Raw genomic sequence first — 22500 nt, forward strand, 5'->3', positions numbered from 1 at the left:
CTCCACTGTTTAACTACCTCGATCGAGTCTATTATGAATCCAGGCCAAGCCTGCAATGGAAATGACAAGTAACTTAACTGCACCTTTGGCAGAATTGTGTTCCATGTTAAAATCAATACTTTCAATACCACACGTGTCCGTTCGTACGTGAAAATGATGTGTGGTGCAGCACAACAATTATACCCCCTGCAGGTAGAGTGCCCTACATTTTGCAACAATGACTGGGAGCGAAAATAGATTATTTTTCAATGGGAAATTCTTTAATTTTTTTCTTTCTTCCTTTCTTTCTTTCATTTTCTGTTTGGTTTTTCTTCTTCGCTTGTCAATACTTTAATGAAACAATAGTTTCACACAGTCCAACGGATTCGAGAATCTTCTTGCAATTTTATTCAGTTTTGCTCGTTGGTCGATGCTTTCCACAACTCTCACCCCCCCCCCCCCCCCCATCCTTTCACAAACTACCCCCACCTCTCTCTTTTGTGCAAATCACGCTTATTTCTGCGATTTCCCCCCTCAAGCATTTTGTTTTTTGAAATTCGTTCGCGTTGGAAGGACCGGCCTTCCGATTGAAATGGAGTAGCTGATGAGCTGAAGTTTGTCTTGCATTCTGTGTGCTTTTTACCCAGAGAAAGCAGGTTATGATGACATGCCCCTAAGTGTGTGCTTTAAGTCAATACAGGCTGAATCTGGGTTCTGAGACTATGCGGAGGAAGAGGGGGAGGAGGAGGAGGAGAAGGGGGAGCAGGAGGAGGAGAAGGAGGAGGAGGAGGAGGAGGATATAGAGGAAGAGAAGAAGGATGAGGAGGAGACGGAGAAGGAAGAGAAGGAGGCGGAGAAGACGGAATAGGAGGAGGAGGAGGAAGAGGAGAAGGAAGAGGAGACAGAGGAGGAGGAGGAGGAAGAGGAGGAGAAACGGAGGAGGAGGAGGAGGAGAAGGAGGAGGAAGGGGAAGAGGAAATCAAGAGAGTGATGCATAAGAAGGAGGAGAAGAAAAAAGTAAGAAAGCTCTTCAGGACCCCGTCCTTTCGACGTCAGATCCATGGCGACAACTGAAACGTGTACAAACTCGTGGTGTTGCTGCTGATGACAAGAAAAATGACGAGGATAATTTTTGCCTCCACGAAGAGCAGCAACAGGAGATGAAGTTGAACCAAAAAAAAAGAAAGAAAGAAAGAAAGGATGGGGAAATAGACAGACAGACAAATAGACCGAAACCCGTTAGCCATTCCACAAACAAACCAACCGACCTAAGTTGCATTAGTCAGTGCATTTCGAGAAGTCTAAGAGAAAAAGGAAGAATTAACCGCCTTATTCGTGCCAACATTTGTCTTCCTCTAACTATGCTTCGGCCCTTCCATATCCAAATTCTCCTCACTTAAACAAAATCCATATGAGCCAATATAGCACGACGACCAAGCGCATCCTTTATCAAACGTTAACCTAGTTACACTCTGGCCATCCATTCTATCCGAACCCTTGCACCACATTTCACTCTGCAGCCTGCTATCAATTCTCCAGAGTGCCAGAATAACCTGATAACCAGGGGCGCGTTGTTCCAATATTGGTGCCTGCTTCATCTCCCGGCCCTCAGTTCGAGACAGCGTGATCGATATTAGGGGCGAAAAGCCGATAACCGTACTCTAGGAAAAGAGTGTGCACTTCTGCTTCTTCTTCTGCGTTCATGGGCTGAAGCTCCCACGTACACTCGTGTTTTGTTGTTGCACGAGTGAGATTTTACGTGTATGACCGTTTTTACCCCGCAATTTAGGCAGCCATACGCCGATTTCGGGGGATGCATGCTTGGTATTTTCGTTTGTTTTTTTAACCCACTGAACTCTGATATGGATTACAGGATCTTTTACGTGCGCACTTTGGTCTTGAGCTTGCGTGTACACAAGAAGGTAGCTGAAAAAAAGATTACTGTTGCAATTTTTTTGCAGTTGTAACGATTGTTCGTAGCGCTTCTCGTTGTCGTTACAGCAGGACAGACGACGCACTGCAGATTATTGCAGCCCGCTACACGCTGCATGAAAAGAAGACAGGCCAAGTATTCGTCATAATCCCTACCGCGGCATAAATAATATGCAGTGCGTCATCTGTGCTGCTGACTCTGCGCAGGTATATTCTGCCCATTATAACAATGTTCATACCAATGACTTTATGTACGCGATGATCGTCTTAACCCTCCCTCCGCCCCTATCCCCTCACAGAAAACAACAAACCTCCCCTTCCATCCCCCCACCCCTTCCCAGAAAAAAGAAAGAAAAAAAAAGTACAAAACCAATCAAAAAACTCACAAACAAACCACACCCTCATCTCATGGGTGCGTATGTAGGATACAACTGGTTTATTCAACACACAGCAAGCGCAAAAGTATTTCCAGAATGACGTTTGTCTCGGTGACTTCGACATCATGAGTAGTGGAAAATCAGGTCTTTGCCAAACTAGTTTGACACGACCTCATTTACATGATGTACCAACTAGTGAATATATATAACAATATTGTTATCTCATGGGTGCGTATGTAGGATACCACTGGTTTACTCAACAACCTTATGAGGAGCAGTACTGTGTGTGTGTGTGTGTGTGTGTGTGTGTGTGTGTGTGTGTGTGTGTGTGTGTGTGTGTGTGTGTGTGTGTGTGTGTTTGACGAGACGATTGCACACTCTTTAGTTTTATACGCTTCTGTAATGCTTGGAACAAGACCCGCTGGGTGTGTATTGATGGGTTGAACAATTAAGGTCCATATCACAGTGGGTGATGAGTCGGGGGCCAGACTTATTTTTTCCCCTCTTTATTTGTCTCTCTTTCTCTTTCTATCCCCCCCCCCCCTCCACTCCTCTTTCTTTTCTTTAACTCCATAGACGGCCTTCTAAAGTCTAGATTTTATTTTTCTTGAATTTCCTTTTTTTCCTTTTAAACGGAAAAGAAAGACCAAGGATTGTGTGTGTGTGTGTGTGTGTGTGTGTGTGTGTGTATGTGTGTGTGTGTGTGTGTGTGTGTAAGTGTGTGTGTGTAAGTGTGTGCGTGCGTGCGTGCGTGTGTGTGTGTGTGTGTGTGTGTGTGTGTGTGTGCGTGCGTGTGTGCGTGCGTGTGTGTGTGTGTGTGTGTGTGTGTGTATGTGTGTGTACGTGCATGCACGTGTGTGCGTGTTTATCGGCGAGTACGTGCGTGCATGCGTTCGTAGGTGCATGCGTGCGTTTGGACGTACACGCAGGCGTGTGTGCGCGTGTGTGTACGCGTGCGCCCGTGCGTGCTTGCACGCGTATGTCCTCGCACGTGTACCTGCAGCACGTGTAGTTGTATTTGCCCCTCGGGCGCGTGCACCGGCGTGCGTCATCACTTTATCAAACCTTCTCTTAATCTCTTTATCACGGTTTTCCTCAAAACTACAGAATACACTCAGTCAGGATGATATCCCCAAAACACCCTGGATCTTGGCTATTTTTAGTCTTGAAAATGTCCACAAAGCAGCCTGATTCTCCTATTTTTGTCAAATTTCTTAAGCAATTTCAGTAAGGAAAATAATCACAAAGCAGCCTTATTTAATTTTTTTTTACAGTTGTTTAAGCAATTTTAGTCTTGACAGTATCCTCAAAGCAGCCTGATTTTTATTTATTCAATTATTATTTGTTAAAGCAATTCTAGTCCGGACAATATCTTCAAAAAAAGCCTAATTTCTTGTAAGCAATATTAGACTAGTCTGCAATATTAGACTAGTCAAGACAATATCCCATCCTGAACTCAGGTCAAAATTACTTCCCTTCGGGTCTCATTTATCCCTGACAGGATGCCTTGGTTTTCTTTCAGTGGGTAAGAAATCGTGTTTTTTTTAATTTTTTAAATTTTTTTTTAACATATTTAGAGCTTTTCGTAATGTTTTTGATATAAGCAGATTCGCGATCGTCGATGATGATTTTTCATGGTGTTGTGTAATTTTTAAATTCAGAAAGGAATTGTTATGTAAGACACTTTCAAGCGAGCTATCTTTTGCGGATGTATTTACTGTGTAAACAACTCTAAATATGGTAAACGTGTCACGTGCTAATCAACTTTGTCACGTGATCATAACAAAATGGCGACGGAGCGTACGACTTTTTCTGTAAGCAGTTGGGAGTGATGCAACAATATCACGGTCTCCTTCCCACAGCAGTCTCAAAATTTCGACTTGTTTTGACCTTAGAACGATGTCTTTATCATAACTGTGAAGAACAGAACGGAGATCACTGTCGAAGTCGGCCATTCTACAATCATGTTCGTCTTCGTCTGTTAACAGAAACATTAGCGAAAAACATATGGGAAATAACTCTGATTCTCATTTTGATAGATTTCCCTTTGATGCGCGTAATAATTATTCATCCTGTCAGAGAGACCTGAGCGATAGCGTGGACCGATGATTATTAGAATGTACAATATCCCTTATAAAGCAGGCTGATTTTTTTTTTTTATAGCAGCTTCTCCTCGAGAGCAGCTAGGAAAGTGACCCAGAATGATAGCCTATGCAGATCTATACGCTTGAACGGAAGGGTCACATCGCTCATTGTGGCAAACGGGCCTTGAATGATAAATGATCATGATTCGTTCTGTATGCAGTGCAGCTTAAGTGCACTCAGGGTGATGTAAGACGCGGCGACAGGCGGCTTTTAAAAGCGTATTTTCGGTCGATCACCATGGTTATTTAAGTTCCGCAGTGATTGGGCAGAAGAAGAATAAGATGAGGGGGAGGATGGGGAGGAGGACATATTAAATGATGATGATGATGACGTTGTCGTCGACGTTGTTGTTGTTTCCCCCGAAAGCGGCGTATGGCTGCCTAAATGGCGGGGTAAAAACGGTCATACACGTAAAATTCCACTCGTGCAAAAAACACGTTGTGTACGTGGGAGTTTCAGCCCACGAACGCAGAAGAAGAAGAAGAAGTTGTTGTTGTTGATGTTGTTGTTATAGTCATTGTTGTTTTAGTCGCTGTTGTTGTAGACGTTTATGTTGATGATGATGATGATGATGATGATGATGATGATAATTGTGATGATTACGATCATAATGGTCATTTCACCAACTCCAGAACAACAACAACGACCAAAGAACAAAAAAAACCAGTTCAATGAACCTAGATAGAAGAGACAGGTAGAAACATTTTTAGTTTCTCTTCAGTTCGATTCAATCTTCATTGCTTAGTGACTCCATTCAGGGAAGCCAACCTCTATTTCTACTTCGATTAAATAAACGCGACTTTGCTTTCAACTCGGAAGTAAAACAGCAATAGGAATCTCGTTACCTCGTTCAGATTTGACAAAATTCCCTGACGCAAAGCTCCGAGCTTTTTCGTTATGCATTAGTGAGCCATTCAACAGTTCACATTCTTTTTTGAGGTAAAACGTGTGTGTGTGTGTGTGTGTGTGTGTGTGTGTGTGTGTGTGTGTGTGTGTGTGTGTGTGTGTGTGTGTGAGTGTGTGTGTGTGTGTGTGTGTGTGTGAGTATGCGTGCGTACGTGCGTGTGTGCGCGCGCGCGTGCGTGTGCGTGTGTGTGTGTGTGTGTGTGTGTGTGCATGGATGTGTGTGTGCGTGCGTGTGTGTGTTCATGTGTGTGTGTGTGTGTGTGTGTGTGTGATCATTCTCTTTCTATTTTTTTTCCTAATGAGGGTATGCGCAGGAGGTGAGGAATCCCGTCTAATCTTTTCAGAATGTTGTTGTTGATGAATTAAATAAGCGATGAAAATCGTTTGATATCTTCAAACGAGAAACTCAAGCTCACGTGCGCTATAGAATCGCTTTCTTCACCAGTGTAAAAAAAAGTGCACTAAACTAAACGCATCCTGTCATTAGTGCAACAAAGCAGTAAACACCTCGATGATCCATATGCAATATAAATCGTTGGTGTGCATTATGCTCGGTGCATTCAAACCTGACAGTTGCACTTTGTTTGGGCGGAGGGCCATGTGACGATGACGTCATGATTCCGGATGTCCCACAACACTTTGTGCTTCCTGTAATGATTGTCACGGGACAATCGAGAACATAGCCGAGCGGAAAACACTTGAGTATTTATACCGCTGAATCATTTCTCCTGCACTTAAAACCTTGACCACTTTTCGGCTTCCCTAGAGTGACATTGTGGAAAGTGACAAATCCCAACGAACAGCTGCACACATATGATACACAATATACTCGTAACTTCTACCTTCCCTCCCCGCAAACCTTTCTCTGGCACATCATTTAACGAAGAAGTGCAGATAGGCACGGGCCAACATGAAAGTGAGCAGGGTTTGAGAATAAATAACTACAGAGAATATAAGGCCAATAAGAGTTTTCAGGAGAAAAACAACAACCAAATATAGTCGGCATATTATTTTGGCTGTTTCAGAAACCCAACCGAAATCTTCAGAAGGGTTTGTTTTTAACATTTCCGATTCCGGGCCATTTCCATGAAGCAAATACTGCAGCATGAACAGTATCCTTTCAACACTAATGAATGAAATATTTCCCAGCTTGTCACACAGAAAGTAAGGCTGATGGGGTCTATGTCGACCAAAAGAGTGGGATTCCCTGTAGGTGCAGTATACAGGGAATCCAACAGGGTGGAGTTTTTCAATAAAACTTGCAAACCAAACTCGAATTTCTAAGAAATATCAAAAAAGATCGAAAAACATCAAATTCTACCGATGTCGCTGAGCATCACGTGACTTTCAGCGATATCAGCGAAACGCTACAGGAACTACACCCTGTGGTATTCCCTGTATACAGGGAATCCACCTACATGAAATCCACCTAGAGGGCATCCCACTCTTTTGGTCGACATAGACCCCATCAGCGTAAGTAAGACACATTATCAAGATATCATCTCACATGTTTCACCTCCTGACTCACGGTCAGGCAGGTTACAAATGTGTCCAGTAAGCCACTCACTCTTATTACGATCGGCCAGGCTGAGGGAAAACGTTGACCTTTTAATGTAACCGGCGAAATGAAATGAGAGGGGATTTTGAGGACACGAGTTCGTGTGGAGGTCAGACTGACGTAGACTACTTTGGGCGTTTTCATAAATGTTGCAGTGTCCAGCACTTCCTTACTCAGTTTATACAGCTGTACAGTGTTTTAAAGTGCGTTTAAACCCTCGCCTCCTTTTCTCTGTCACTCTCTGGCGCACAGACTGACAGACAGAAAGACAAGACAAGACAAGACAAGACAAGACTAGACTATAGTGACTAGACCAAGACAAGACAAGACAAGACTAGACTAGACTAGACTAGACTAGACTAGACTAGACAGAAAGACACACACACACACACACACACACACACACACACACACACTCATCGACAGGTGCATGGAAGTATTTATGAGAGAGAGAGAGAGAGAGAGAGAGAGAGAGAGAGAGAGAGAGAGAGAGAGAGAGAGAGAGTGTGTGTATGTGTGTGTGTGTGTGTGTGTGTGTGTGTGTGTGTGTGAATGACTGTGAATATATCCTCTGCGTAATTTATCTGCTGCAGACTAATGTTCCGAGTTTCACAACAAATCTAACGTTATTTTCAAGCGCAGGTTCCTATTCAAACTTCATTACAAGGTGGTAACACAGCACAGACGAATATGCAAACGCTAAACCATTGAAACGAAACATACTGACGTGGCAAGGGAGAGAATCAGGCTACGTTCTTGGATTATTTACCCCATCAATACCGCAGTTATCTTCCTTATAGAGGACAACATTTCTGTCGCGATTTTACAGATTCATTCTTGATAATCTTAGGGCCTGACATCCACAGAGGTCCATTCCGAGGAACGGAAGGCCGAAGCCGAGTATGTATTATGCACCAACCCACGTTTTTCAACAACGCTTGTTCAAAGACTTTGTTGACTGTGAGATATTCCACGGAAATGTCATAGCGAGTGTGATAACTCTAGCTGGACAAAAGGAAATTCATGGATGGACGCTTATACAACTGTACAAATACAGGTGGAAAGACGACAGATGGACAGACAGATGGACAGACAGAGGCACAAGTATTCACACATATAGACCAACAGAGCGTCAAATCTTTGCGCTGTCCATCCAACAACAACACACGCACACATCGACAAACGCAACTTGACAAGACACACACACACTCACAGGCACACACAGGCACACACACACACACACACACACACACACACACACACACACACACACACTCACAGGCACACACACACACACACACACACACACACACACACACACACACACGCACACACGCACACACACACATTGACAAGACACACGCACATGCGCACAGACACAAACATACTGGCCCACACACATTGACAGATCACACGCGCACACTAAGTGAGAGCATAACAGACACGTCCCAACCTACCACCAGCAACAAACTCAATCCCAGTGGTACGAAGATAGCACACCCCTTGGGACGAACTAAAACTAAAAATGTCCCACATTACAGGTGCCATTCCATCTTAAGGTGCGCTTCAGTCAAGTCAAAAGATTGAGGGACAACAGTGTCCTTTATTTCGAGATGTCCTCTTGCATCGCAGTCAAATCATTAGATAGGGAACAACAAGAGGTGGACGTTACTGCGAGGTATCCTCTCGTCAGAGGGGCCATGCCGTCAAATCAACAGATAAGAGGACAACAGAAGATGGCCTTTATTTGGAGGTGTCTTCTCGTCAGAGAGGTTTCCATTGCAGCAACCACTATACTCCTAAACACACGCACACAGACGCACAAGCAGTACTCACGTCTCTTGGACGACTTGCCACTGCTGACGGAGGGCAGAGAAGGGGCGGCCTCCCCAGTCATTCCAATCCCGCTGTCAGCATAGCTGTGCTGTGACGCTGCTGCGGCCTTGGCGCAACGGTTTCGCTTACGTAGCTCCTCTTCCAGTGCCACCTGAGTTACGACAAAACGAAGCAATGTATATTCAGCTTGCGGATCTGACAACATTTTCGGAGGTTGGTCATTACAAAAAGGAAGCTTTTCATGATTTTCAACGATAAAACACATTCATATATTCACTCGCAAGCATGCACTGCATGGCACGCACACGCACACACACACGCACACGCACACACACACACACACACATACACACACGGACACACATACACACTCACACAAACACACACACGGACACACACACACACACACATACACACACGAACACACACACACGCCCCCTACCCAAACACTGACACACCACACACACACACACACACACACACACACACACACACACACACACACGCCCCCTACCCAAACACACACCACACACACACAAAAGCAAGCCACCCGAACCATCCTCACCTTGTTAAACATCCTTGACCTGTGCACCTCTCCGGCCTTGCACAACACAGGGCCGACAACCACGTGCTGCTGCCTGCCGCGTACAGCGTTAGCTCCCCTGGTGGGCGCGCGGTCGTGCGTGTTGAGGCTCTTGGTACGTGCCAGCTGCGCTCTCCGCTGGGCCTTGCCCCCGTCGTCATGGAAACCGAGGTCACACTCGTCCTTGTCCACGGGGGAAGCGGGGAGAGAGCGGAGCAGTCGCTTGATGGTGTCCGAGTCAAACTCCATGCCTCCGAGAGGGGTCGTCGGGGTCTGCGGGGTTAAAGGTTCCGGGGGTGAAGGCCACTCAGGCGACTCTGACGACGAAGTGTGGCGAGAGTTGTTGTTCCCCCCTGAACTCGCCCCCGTCTCCACGGTCAGGTGAGACTTCTTCTTGGAAAAGGAGGAGACAGAGTCTTCACGGGGAGGAGGGGGAGGCGGAGGAGGAGGAGGGGTGGGAGCAGACGCGTGCAGCTGCTGAGACCTCTCAGCATCCATGGATACGCACCTGCTCAGCGTCGGGTGCGCCGCCGACAAGGACCTCTCCGCCGCCGCCAGGGTGGAAGAGTCCTTCTTCAAGATCCCGTTGGGCTTCTCGTTGGTCAGGGACACCGGCGAGGAGGTGCGAGACGCCGTGATGACCTCACCGATCTGCACGCGCTTGGGGCTCTCGATCTTCTGCGCCGTGATGTCGGAAATGGCCGAGGCGGGCCGCACGATGTCTTGAAGCCTCTTGCTCGGCGAGCCCCCCTTTGTCGTGGACATAGGGGGCAGGGACTTCCTCTGAGGCGTGTTGGCGGCCGTGGCCCCAGGACTGTCCGAGTTGGCGCGTCGGAGAACCGTGCCCCTGGTGTCCAGAACGTTGGAGGCGGAGGGTCGCTTGACCGTGAAGTAGTGCTGGTCGCCATCGCGGTAGTGCACGGAGGCGGCCCGGGGGAGGGAGGCTGCCTTCATGGCGTGGCTGTAGAGTCAAGTCAGATCAAAGGTTTAAATGATCATACTACTGCTACTACTACTGCTACTACTAATAATTAAGTAGATGTGTACTGCCGGGCAGTACATACCCCAAGCGAAGTCGTCCATCTGTGTGTACATGATTCTCTCTCTCTCTCTCTCTCTCTCTCTCTCTCTCTCTCTCTCTCTCTCTCTCTCTGTCTTAAAATGTGTCATCGATGACGTGTTTTCATACTTGCTAATGCGGCAGGCTAATCATGACGTCAAATTGAAACTTCTTGAAGTCTCTCAGAAAGGGACATGAAAACCATGTGGGGGTTACTGGTTTGGGCTGAAAAAAAAACCCAACTCCACCTAAAATTCAAGCGCCTATGGGGCTGAATTATGCAGCATAAATTGTGAAACATCAGGATATCTCACACTTTCAATTCTGCCATCATGTCAAATCTGACAACAAACCTACCCACAAAATGTCATAAATATCGGTGTAGAATTGAGACTTAACGGTTTTTAACTGCCAAAAATAAGTTTTTTTGACTGGAATAGTTTGTCTTGAAATTCAGTTTGGGACAACGGAGCCACCCACTAAATTTCAAAAAGATAGGTGAAAATTTAAATGTAACGGTTTTCAACTGCCAAAATTATGTTTTTCTTCTGGAAAAGTATGGAGTGAAAATCAGTTGGGGACAACGAACCTACCCACAAAATTTCATAAATATCGATGAAGAATTGAGATTTAACGGTTTTTAACTGCCAAAAATAAGGTTTTTTGTCTGGAAAAGTATGTCTTAAAATTCAGTTTGGGACAACGGACCCACCCACTAAATTTCATAAAGATAGGTGAAGAATTGAAATTTAACGTTTTTTAACTGCCAAAATTATGTCTTTCTTCTGGAAAAGTATAGAGTGAAAATCAGTTGGGGACAACGAACCTACCCACAAAATTTCATAAATATCGGTGAAGAATTGAAATTTAACGGTTTTTAACTGCCAAAATTATGTTTTTCTTCTGGAAAAGTATGGAGTGAAAATAAGTTGGGGACAACAAACCTACCTTTAAAATTTCATAAGAATCAGTGAAGAAATAGGATTTAACGATTTTTTAACGGCCTTTAAATCATTGGTGATGTCATCATAACCCAGTCGTTGTAGTTGTCGTCGTAGTTGTTGGTGTTGTTGTTGTCAGGTTCGTTGTCGTGATTGTTGTTGTTCTCGTGTTGTTGTTTTTGTTGTTGTTGTTGTTGTTGTTGTTGTTGTTGTTGTTGTTGTCGTCGTCGTCGTCGATGTCATTTGTTGTTGTTGTTGTTATCGTCGTCGTCGTCGTCATCGTCGTCGTTGTCAGAGGTTATTTCTAAAGATTTCATTGATAGTCTTTGTTCTCGTCACCAAGACTTGCTAAGAACAAGCTTGGAACAGCAAGAGTTCCAAGAACAAGATTAGAACAACTCATTACATCATTACCAGTACGTCATTTGTATTTAGAACACACTTTAGAAAAAAACTCTTCAGCTACAAACCAGTCACCCTCACATGGCGGAGGTGTTTGTCTAAACCACTTACTGAAATGTTTTGAGGTTTAATGACCATACACATGTTGAACCGGTGAGTGTCTTCCGCTGCTTAATTCGCAAATAACTATTTTATTAAAGTCCGCTTGAAACGCTCAAAGATGAAATTCCATGTTAAAAAGTGACAAAAGTTTCACATTTTCCCGTTGTAACAGCTTCCGATGATATTGTATGAAAATTCTGATCCTCTGAGAGGATTCCCCGAAACAAAATCAGTTTGTACGCCTAATTTTAATAGAATTGTCCAAACAGTGTCGCTAATATTGTGCTAAAAGATGAATTCTAGAACAATGTCCAGACAGACACCACTTGGCAAAAAAATTTTCAGTGCTGGGAGATGAAAAAAAAAACTACCTCGCTACGCGCGGGCTTCGCCCGCGCTCCGCTTGGATTAAGTAGATGTGTACTGCCGGGCAGTACATACCCCAAGCGAAGTCGTCCATCTGTGTGTACATGATTCTCTCTCTCTCTCTCTCTCTCTCTCTGTCTTAAAATGTGTCATCGATGACGTGTTTTCATACTTGCTAATGCGGCAGGCTAATCATGACGTCAAATTGAAACTTGTTGAAGTCTCTCAGAAAGGGACATGAAAACCATGTGGGGGTTACTGGTTTGGGCTGAAAAAAAACCCAACTCCACCTAAAATTCAAGCGCCTATGGGGCTGAATTATGCAGCATAAATTGTGAAACATCAGGATATCTCACACTTTCAATTCTGCCATCATGTCAAATCTGACAACAAACCTACCCACAAAATGTCATAAATATCGGTGTAGAATTGAGACTTAACGGTTTTTAACTGCCAAAAATAAGTTTTTTTGACTGGAATAGTATGTCTTAAAATTCAGTTTGGGACAACGGACCCACCCACTAAATTTCATAAAGATAGGTGAAGAATTGAAATTTAACGTTTTTTAACTGCCAAAATTATGTCTTTCTTCTGGAAAAGTATAGAGTGAAAATCAGTTGGGGACAACGAACCTACCCACAAAATTTCATAAATATCGGTGAAGAATTGAAATTTAACGGTTTTTAACTGCCAAAATTATGTTTTTCTTCTGGAAAAGTATGGAGTGAAAATAAGTTGGGGACAACAAACCTACCTTTAAAATTTCATAAGAATCAGTGAAGAAATAGGATTTAACGATTTTTTAACGGCCTTTAAATCATTGGTGATGTCATCATAACCCAGTCGTTGTAGTTGTCGTCGTAGTTGTTGGTGTTGTTGTTGTCATGTTCGTTGTCGTGATTGTTGTTGTTCTCGTGTTGTTGTTTTTGTTGTTGTTGTTGTTGTTGTTGTTGTCGTCGTCGTCGTCGATGGCATTTGTTGTTGTTGTTGTTATCGTCGTCGTCGTCGTCATCGTCGTCGTTGTCAGAGGTTATTTCTAAAGATTTCATTGATAGTCTTTGTTCTCGTCACCAAGACTTGCTAAGAACAAGCTTGGAACAGCAAGAGTTCCAAGAACAAGATTAGAACAACTCATTACATCATTACCAGTACGTCATTTGTATTTAGAACACACTTTAGAAAAAAACTCTTCAGCTACAAACCAGTCACCCTCACATGTCCGAGGTGTTTGTCTAAACCACTTACTGAAATGTTTTGAGGTTTAATGACCATACACATGTTGAACCGGTGAGTGTCTTCCGCTGCTTAATTCGCAAATAACTATTTTATTAAAGTCCGCTTGAAACGCTCAAAGATGAAATTCCATGTTAAAAAGTGACAAAAGTTTCACATTTTCCCGTTGTAACAGCTTCCGATGATATTATATGAAAATTCTGATCCTCTGAGAGGATTCCCCGAAACAAAATCAGTTTGTACGCCTAATTTTAATAGAATTGTTCAAACAGTGTCGCTAATATTGTGCTAAAAGATGAATTCTAGAACAATGTCCAGACAGACACCACTTGGCAAAAAAAATTTCAGTGCTGGGAGATGAAAAAAAAAACTACCTCGCTACGCGCGGGCTCCGCCCGCGCTCCGCTTGGATTAAGTAGATGTGTACTGCCGGGCAGTACATACCCCAAGCGAAGTCGTCCATCTGTGTGTACATGATTCTCTCTCTCTCTCTCTCTCTCTCTCTCTCTCTCTCTCTCTCTCTCTCTCTCTCTCTCTCTCTCTCTGTCTTAAAATGTGTCATCGATGACGTGTTTTCATACTTGCTAATGCGGCAGGCTAATCATGACGTCAAATTGAAACTTCTTGAAGTCTCTCAGAAAGGGACATGAAAACCATGTGGGGGTTACTGGTTTGGGCTGAAAAAAAACCCAACTCCACCTAAAATTCAAGCGCCTATGGGGCTGAATTATGCAGCATAAATTGTGAAACATCAGGATATCTCACACTTTCAATTCTGCCATCATGTCAAATCTGACAACAAACCTACCCACAAAATGTCATAAATATCGGTGTAGAATTGAGACTTAACGGTTTTTAACTGCCAAAAATAAGTTTTTTTGACTGGAATAGTTTGTCTTGAAATTCAGTTTGGGACAACGGAGCCACCCACTAAATTTCAAAAAGATAGGTGAAAATTTAAATGTAACGGTTTTCAACTGCCAAAATTATGTTTTTCTTCTGGAAAAGTATGGAGTGAAAATCAGTTGGGGACAACGAACCTACCCACAAAATTTCATAAATATCGATGAAGAATTGAGATTTAACGGTTTTTAACTGCCAAAAATAAGGTTTTTTGTCTGGAAAAGTATGTCTTAAAATTCAGTTTGGGACAACGGACCCACCCACTAAATTTCATAAAGATAGGTGAAGAATTGAAATTTACCGTTTTTTAACTGCCAAAATTATGTCTTTCTTCTGGAAAAGTATAGAGTGAAAATCAGTTGGGGACAACGAACCTACCCACAAAATTTCATAAATATCGGTGAAGAATTGAATTTTAACGGTTTTTAACTGCCAAAATTATGTTTTTCTTCTGGAAAAGTATGGAGTGAAAATAAGTTGGGGACAACAAACCTACCTTTAAAATTTCATAAGAATCAGTGAAGAAATAGGATTTAACGATTTTTTAACGGCCTTTAAATCATTGGTGATGTCATCATAACCCAGTCGTTGTAGTTGTCGTCGTAGTTGTTGGTGTTGTTGTTGTCATGTTCGTTGTCGTGATTGTTGTTGTTCTCGTGTTGTTGTTTTTGTTGTTGTTGTTGTTGTTGTTGTTGTTGTTGTTGTTGTCGTCGTCGTCGTCGATGTCATTTGTTGTTGTTGTTGTTATCGTCGTCGTCGTCGTCATCGTCGTCGTTGTCAGAGGTTATTTCTAAAGATTTCATTGATAGTCTTTGTTCTCGTCACCAAGACTTGCTAAGAACAAGCTTGGAACAGCAAGAGTTCCAAGAACAAGATTAGAACAACTCATTACATCATTACCAGTACGTCATTTGTATTTAGAACACACTTTAGAAAAAAACTCTTCAGCTACAAACCAGTCACCCTCACATGGCGGAGGTGTTTGTCTAAACCACTTACTGAAATGTTTTGAGGTTTAATGACCATACACATGTTGAACCGGTGAGTGTCTTCCGCTGCTTAATTCGCAAATAACTATTTTATTAAAGTCCGCTTGAAACGCTCAAAGATGAAATTCCATGTTAAAAAGTGACAAAAGTTTCACATTTTCCCGTTGTAACAGCTTCCGATGATATTATATGAAAATTCTGATCCTCTGAGAGGATTCCCCGAAACAAAATCAGTTTGTACGCCTAATTTTAATAGAATTGTCCAAACAGTGTCGCTAATATTGTGCTAAAAGATGAATTCTAGAACAATGTCCAGACAGACACCACTTGGCCAAAAAATTTTCAGTGCTGGGAGATGAAAAAAAAAACTACCTCGCTACGCGCGGGCTTCGCCCGCGCTCCGCTTGGATAATTAACATTTATGAATCGCCCCTTCTCATTAGAGCTCACGGCGATGAACAATCGCGAAACACACACACGCACGCACGCACAAACGCACGCACACACGCACGCACGCACACACACTCGCACGCACGCCCGCCCGCCCGCCCGCCCGCACACACGCACACACACACACACACACACACACACACACACACACACACACACACACACACCAGGCACAAACAGGCAAACAAACAAACACATACACAAACACACACCCAAACACACACACACACACACATGGTGAAATTCAATTAATACAAATGAATAAAGTAACTGTCCCATCAATATACATGTAGATTTTGTTCACATTGGAACCCTCCTTTTAAGAAATAGTTTTTTTCAGATTTTGCGTTAATAGCCTCTGTAAATGTATCTCCATTTTATTAACACTTCTTTTTAAGACTTGATTTTGTTATGTTTGTGGAGGTCTCAAAATGGGGATTGCACTACATTTCAATAACCCCTAAGGGGATACTTTGGGAGAGAGACAACGAAAATGCTTGTCTGGAAACGTGACATGAGTAAGAAAATAAATATTCATCTTCATACAATTAAAACATTTTCGTTCAATTAAAGCGAAAAAAATTTATTAAAAAAACGAAAAATTCAAAGGTTCATTCATTTCACATCCAACGAGCTATGCCAAACATTTAATACATTATACATTGTATACATATACAACGTGCCAGTAATACAAATAATTGTCGATACCATCTGAATGGCATTACATACACCTATATACTCCCTTTCCTCAGATTTGTGGCGAAATTAAAAGCAGTGATGGAGGGAGTAAGGGGGACGATGTCAAACAATGAATCTTCAATCTCGGCTGACTAACACCTGTACGCACCTGTCAGGTGGGTGGTGTCTGTCCCCAGGCTCCAGATCTGGCTCCAGGTGATGGCGGGTAAGGACGGGGGAGGAGGGGGAGGAGCTGGAGGCTGCCTTGCTCTTCATTCGCTGTCAAAGACAGAAGTAGATGAAGATGACGATTAAAATCAACATATCGCTGGCATCTGCTGTCAAACAGACGTACTCGTAGATGGTGATCAAAATTAAAATTAACATAACACTGCATGGCATCCGCTTTGAAATAGAAGTAGATAAAGATGTCAATTAAAATTAACATTTTACTGACATCCACTGTCAATTAGACGTAGATGGTGATCAAAATTAAAGATTAAGGCTGCCTTGTTGGTCATCAACTGTCAGATAGACGTAGATGGTGATCAAAATTAAAGATTAAGGCTGCCTTGCTGGTCATCAACTGTCAAATAGACGTAGATGGTGATACACTTTAAACTAAAGACACACTCTTCATGAAACCAGTTCGGTTAACCATCTCAGATCCGGTCAGGCTTTTGCATGGGACAAGATTATCCACTTCGTGCTGAAAAAACAACACCCTGATTCCTGGCTTCGGTGAGTTGGAATTGTTTAAATCAATTTTGTAGTGGCTGTTACAAACTTAATTAACAAAATAATTCCCATTGTGCACAGCCCAAGCTGTTCAAATGTGACCAACCCGAGGGATGGTCTTATGCCTTCAACAGATTGGAAGTTCTGAGATGATGAGCCGGACTGTTTTCTCGGGAAGGGGTGTGCCTTTAACATATCACTGGCATCACTGTCTACCAGATGTAGATGATGGTGAGAATTTAAGATTAAGGTTGCTTTGCTTTTCATGCGCTGTCAGACAGATTTAGATGATGATGACAATTCAGATCAAGGCTACTCCAATCTTCATGCGCTGTCAAACAGATGTAGATGATGATGACAATTCAGATCAAGGCTACTCCAATCTTCGTTCGCTGTCAAACAGATGTAGATGATGATGACAATTCAGACCAAGGCTACTCCAATCTTCGTTCGCTGTCAAACAGATGTGGATGATGATGACAATTCAGATCAAGGCTACTCCAATCTTCGTTCGCTGTCAAACAGATGTAGATGATGACACAGATTAAGATCAAAGCTATTCGAATCTTCATTGGCTGTCAAACAAACGTAGATGATGATAACAAAATTATAGATAGATACAAGATACAAGAAGTTTTATTGTCCTCATCAATACAAGGAAATTTAGCATGTGTGTGGCAAGACATGATACACTGATACATAGACATTTACAAAACACAACTGAAGTTCAATATCAGCACACCCTTACGCAACATACCCACTACTTCAGACACACAGGCTACATGTGCCCCTCGGACGTACGCAACCCACAATTCACCCAGTCATACAGCTCCACATGCACTTACTCATTCATGCACTCTAGCACCCGGCCATGTACAACTCACACACTGGAACCCTCATACGGCTACATATTGCATTATAACACCCGCACAAACATTACAACCTCAAACATCGTACTAGATCTACAACTAACAAGCATACCTCCACTATCATGCACCGAATACATCATCATACATTACATCATAACATATTGCATTATAACACACGCACAAACATTACAACATCAGACATCGTACTATATCTACAACTAACAAACAATCATACACTATCAAACACCAAGTACATCATCGTTCATTAAATTACATCGTACCCCCCACCCCACCCCACCATACATTCACAATCGACACAGAATACATCATCATACATATATACATTACATCATAACCCCCATACATTATCACAAATTACATTACATCATACCCCACCCCCCCCCTATACGTACCACAGTTCACAGCACTCATTGTCCTTCCGCAGTCACAGTTCGCATCACCCATAGTCCTCACAGCACAGTTCACATCACCCATAGTCCTCACAGTAACATTTCACAGCACTCAAGTCTATCTAGTATACTACATGTATCACATTCACAGGGACTGGTTGTAGAGTCGTACAGCCATCGGGAGGAACGAGTCCCTCATCCGGTTCGTCCTGGCCCGCCAGCACCTCAAACGGCGTGATGACTCACGCGTGGGCTCGCACGATGCGAGCGCCTGGTGCAGAGGGTGGCGGTCGTCAGAGCGGATCATACTCAGCTTCTTCAGCGCCACACTCGGAAATTGAGTGCTGAGAGGCTGAAGCTCAGAGCCAACGATGGAGCCTGCTCTCTTCACGATCTTCTCCAACCTTTCCATGTCGCCCTTCTTTGCACTGCTGTGGTAGCAGAGCTGGTTGAAGGAGACGACACTCTGAATAGTCGCCTGGTAGAAGAGGTGGAGGATCTGTGGGTCGACGTGGAACTGCCGCAGCTTCCTCAGGAAGAAGAGCCTCTGGTTTGCCCCCTTGCACACGGCGTCCACGTTTGGCGACCAGTCGAGCTGGTTGTCGATGATGGTGCCCAGATACTTGTAGGTATCCACCATCTCGACTGGTTCGCCCTTGATGATGATGGGGTCGACGGCGGACTTGCTTCGTCGGAAGTCCATGATGAGTTCCTTCGTCTTGCTCACGTTGAGCTCCAGGAAGTTGTCGTCGCACCACTGCACCAGCTCCTCCGCGGCGAGTCTGTACGCCGATTCGTCGTTCTTCAGAATGAGACCTGACAGGGATGTGTCGTCTGCAAACTTCACACATCTTAGTCTCTACAGATACGATGGAGGCCGCCTTGCTCTTCGTCCGCTGTGAAATGATGATGATTAGGATAGTGAATATTGACATTGAAGGCATGCCAAGTCTGCCAGGCTAAACCACGGGATAAGACCACTCCCCCCACTTGGACACGTGTCACAAATCATCATGACGACATCAGTGCTCATTTTTTGATGATGTAATTTCACAGATTGCGAGCAATGTCCGCTAAGAAATCTCTGCATACAAAAAATATCCCACTTCCAACAAAAAGCACACAGGTACACGGGTTTTTTTCTGAAACGTGGAAAAGTGGAAGGATGTCCTCATCCCATATAATAAAGCCCAGCCAGAGCTGAGATGGTGAGCTGGATCCTTTGCACGCGGAGGAGCGTGCCTTTGACATCTTCACTGGCACCCGTCGTGAGTAAGCAGTACGTGAAATTGATATAAAGTCATGATCAGTGAGAAAAGTAACAACAACCTTACCTTTGGTGGGCTGATATGCAGCGAGCTGGCGGATGATGCCTTCCTAGCAAACCTCTGCGTTGGATACTGCAAAGAAATCAATCACATAAATTAATAACGAATTAATGAAAATAAACAAATAATCAAGCAAAACATGAGAGAGAGAGGCAGACTGACAAAGAGAAAGACATACGGACAGCAAAACATAGACACAGACAGGGAGCCACACACACAGATAGAGAGCAACAGACACAATCTAACCCATCCCAGCAAAGGCAAGAGCACTCAAAAGCCAACTGGAAAACCGACACAGCCTCCCCAAAAAACAAGCATCATCATTTATTTATCATTCGCCCTGTACCAGGCCTCGCCGCCTATCACTCGCCAGCAGATTTATTTAACTAAATATTTCATGAGCTCCAGAGTAAGCTAACTTGATTAGGGCCACGCACGACCGGCCGCTAGGGGGAGCCGCCGTGCGATCCGAGGAACATTCTCGTTTTTTCTTTCCGAGACGATCATAATTCAGACTTCCTATCTACGCAAATTCAGTGAGAACGGTGGTAGTCCTCGAGACATTCTACTTGTAACTGAATAACATAACGGGACCAAAAGAAGAGGAGCGTATGTAAGCAAAAGTATCAGACACTCTAACGAACATGAGATAGTAGTGAAAGAGACAGAACTGTTCCGGATGGAGCAGCACACTTAACTTGCGAACAAAAAACAACCCAATCTACACAATGAAACGCGCTGCAACAAGTAACACCACACTACACGATGCGCCACGCAACACCACAAAAACAAACAGAACAGAGTCGGCGGTTTGATACGTATACAACACAACACACCAGACAACAACACACCACACCACAACAAGAATTAAAACGGTAGAACCGGCGGCTTGACATACAACAACAGATCACAACACCAGAAACAAGACAGAGTATGCTCTACACACACCGCACTTATAAGTCTGTGCACCTGCACTCATGTTTCTCAGTGACGTTTGTATACATTATGCTGATATCAACGGTGACTATATTTTTCTTTTAAAATTTGAAACTTCGCGCATACTCTTTAAATTGATGAATGTAATATTGCAAAGCGCTTAAATCTCAAAAACCCATTGTGTGTTTAACCAGGGTCAAACGGTGACTAAAATTCTGTTTCTCCTAAACTTTGAAACCAAGGGCATACTCTTCAAATTGATGAATGTAACATTGCGAAGCGCAGAAATCTTAACAGACTCTATTGTGTGTTTAACCTGCGTATTGCAGGCATAGCGCGTCACAGCCTAACGCATTGGCCACCTTAGCTGGGATGGACAATGGCCTCTTACGGTTTTTGATGATGTCACGAGATAACTACGGATTTCCAAGGTTCACAGAGCACGTTACTTTTGCCTGATAGTGCCCTGTACAACTTCATTTAAACAATCTTAGACAATCCATGACCAGCAAGGTCTTAGAAGTATACTGTCCTGCTACGATTGTGTGTACAGTATCATTACTTTTACACCAATGATTCTTAACAATGCCTTCTGGCAGAGTCACTTTGATCTGGTCGTGTGCTGTATTAATGATAGGGGGCCTACTTCTGTGCCTCCAGATAGGATCAGCATCCTGATTTTGGTTACCATTGTATTCTGCAGAAAGACTCTCTGATCTGTCTGAGAAGTGCAGTTGAGGTTCGCCGCAGGAGTGGTGTCATTTTCTAACTATGTGTGAGTGTGTGTGTGTGTGTGTATTTGTATGTGTGTGTGTGTGTGTGTGTGTGTATTTGTATGTGTGTGTGTGTGGCGGGGGGCTCGTTGCTGTCTTCACACCAATTCTAGTTCTGTATGATGGACGAACGTCAGCAGGCTAGAAAGGGGACATCACTCTCGAGACTGCAGACATGACCGACCAAGATTTTCCGCACGAGTTCTCTCTCCCTGGGGCTGCAACCAGAGTGCCGGTTGGTCCGGCTCCAGACCGGAAGATAATGGACGGGTCCGACATCCCAATATTGAATTATTTTTCCACTCCTTTTGCCACGGACTTTCATCGTTCCTTACCCCTTCCTGACGTAAAATCAAGTTATCAACATCGCATCTACCGCTGCCAGTTTTTTTCTGAGTGTTTTCTCCATTTATGAAAAACAAACCATTACAGCATTGCGCCAGGAGACATAGTCAAAGACTTTCCAGTCGAGAAAACAAACGGTGATAATTGCGAAGACTGACACAGATCTTTGAAGCAGTCGCGATCATCTGAGGTATGCTGCACTGTTTTAAATTAGTGACAATCATCATCAATTTATATATTTGTGTGTATTTTCCAGCTTGTGCGTTTGTATGCTTCTCCAAACGGCACGCAGGAAACGGACAACAAGCAAAAACTAACAAAAACAACTGTGTCTGTTTATTACCAGAATGTACATAGTCATAGTTTACAAAAGCAGGGTGTGAGCTGAATCTTAAAAACAAAGAACGAATCCATAGGATATAAGTAAACCCTCAATTGCCAGTCTCTTGAGTTTTCTGTGACTATCTCAACCTTTTCTTTATTGTCTTTAACAATTACATTTTGTCAAGTTCTCTCTCTGTGTGTGTGTGTGTGTGTGTGTGTTTGTGTGTGTGTGTGTGTGTGTGTGTGTGTGTCTCAGTGTGTGCGTGTCTCTTTCCATAACAACCCAATCATGCACACACACTCTCTCTCCAATCACTTACAGTGGCTGGATCTTATC

The 22500-nt window shown here is 43.5% G+C and overlaps 1 protein-coding gene across 4 annotated transcripts in view; it reads right to left on the reverse strand.

The window, feature by feature from the left end:
* LOC138962545 (protein still life, isoform SIF type 1-like) overlaps window positions 1-22500 on the reverse strand; it is a 203856-nt gene that overhangs the window by 156004 nt on the left and 25352 nt on the right. For all 4 annotated transcript variants that reach the window (XR_011454542.1, XM_070334391.1, XM_070334390.1 and 1 more), the window contains exons 3-6: window positions 19792-19857; window positions 16610-16719; window positions 9299-10277; window positions 8734-8884 (exon numbers count right to left, since the gene is read on the reverse strand). Coding sequence is in view for 3 of the 4 variants with exons in the window: in XM_070334391.1 (XP_070190492.1) it covers window positions 8734-8884; window positions 9299-10277; window positions 16610-16719; window positions 19792-19857 (1306 nt within the window). In the remaining variant the exon portion in view is untranslated. The remainder of the gene's footprint in view (window positions 1-8733; window positions 8885-9298; window positions 10278-16609; window positions 16720-19791; window positions 19858-22500) is intronic.

Source organism: Littorina saxatilis, linkage group LG3 (assembly GCF_037325665.1).
Source record: "Littorina saxatilis isolate snail1 linkage group LG3, US_GU_Lsax_2.0, whole genome shotgun sequence".
Classification (NCBI taxonomy): domain Eukaryota; kingdom Metazoa; phylum Mollusca; class Gastropoda; order Littorinimorpha; family Littorinidae; genus Littorina; species Littorina saxatilis.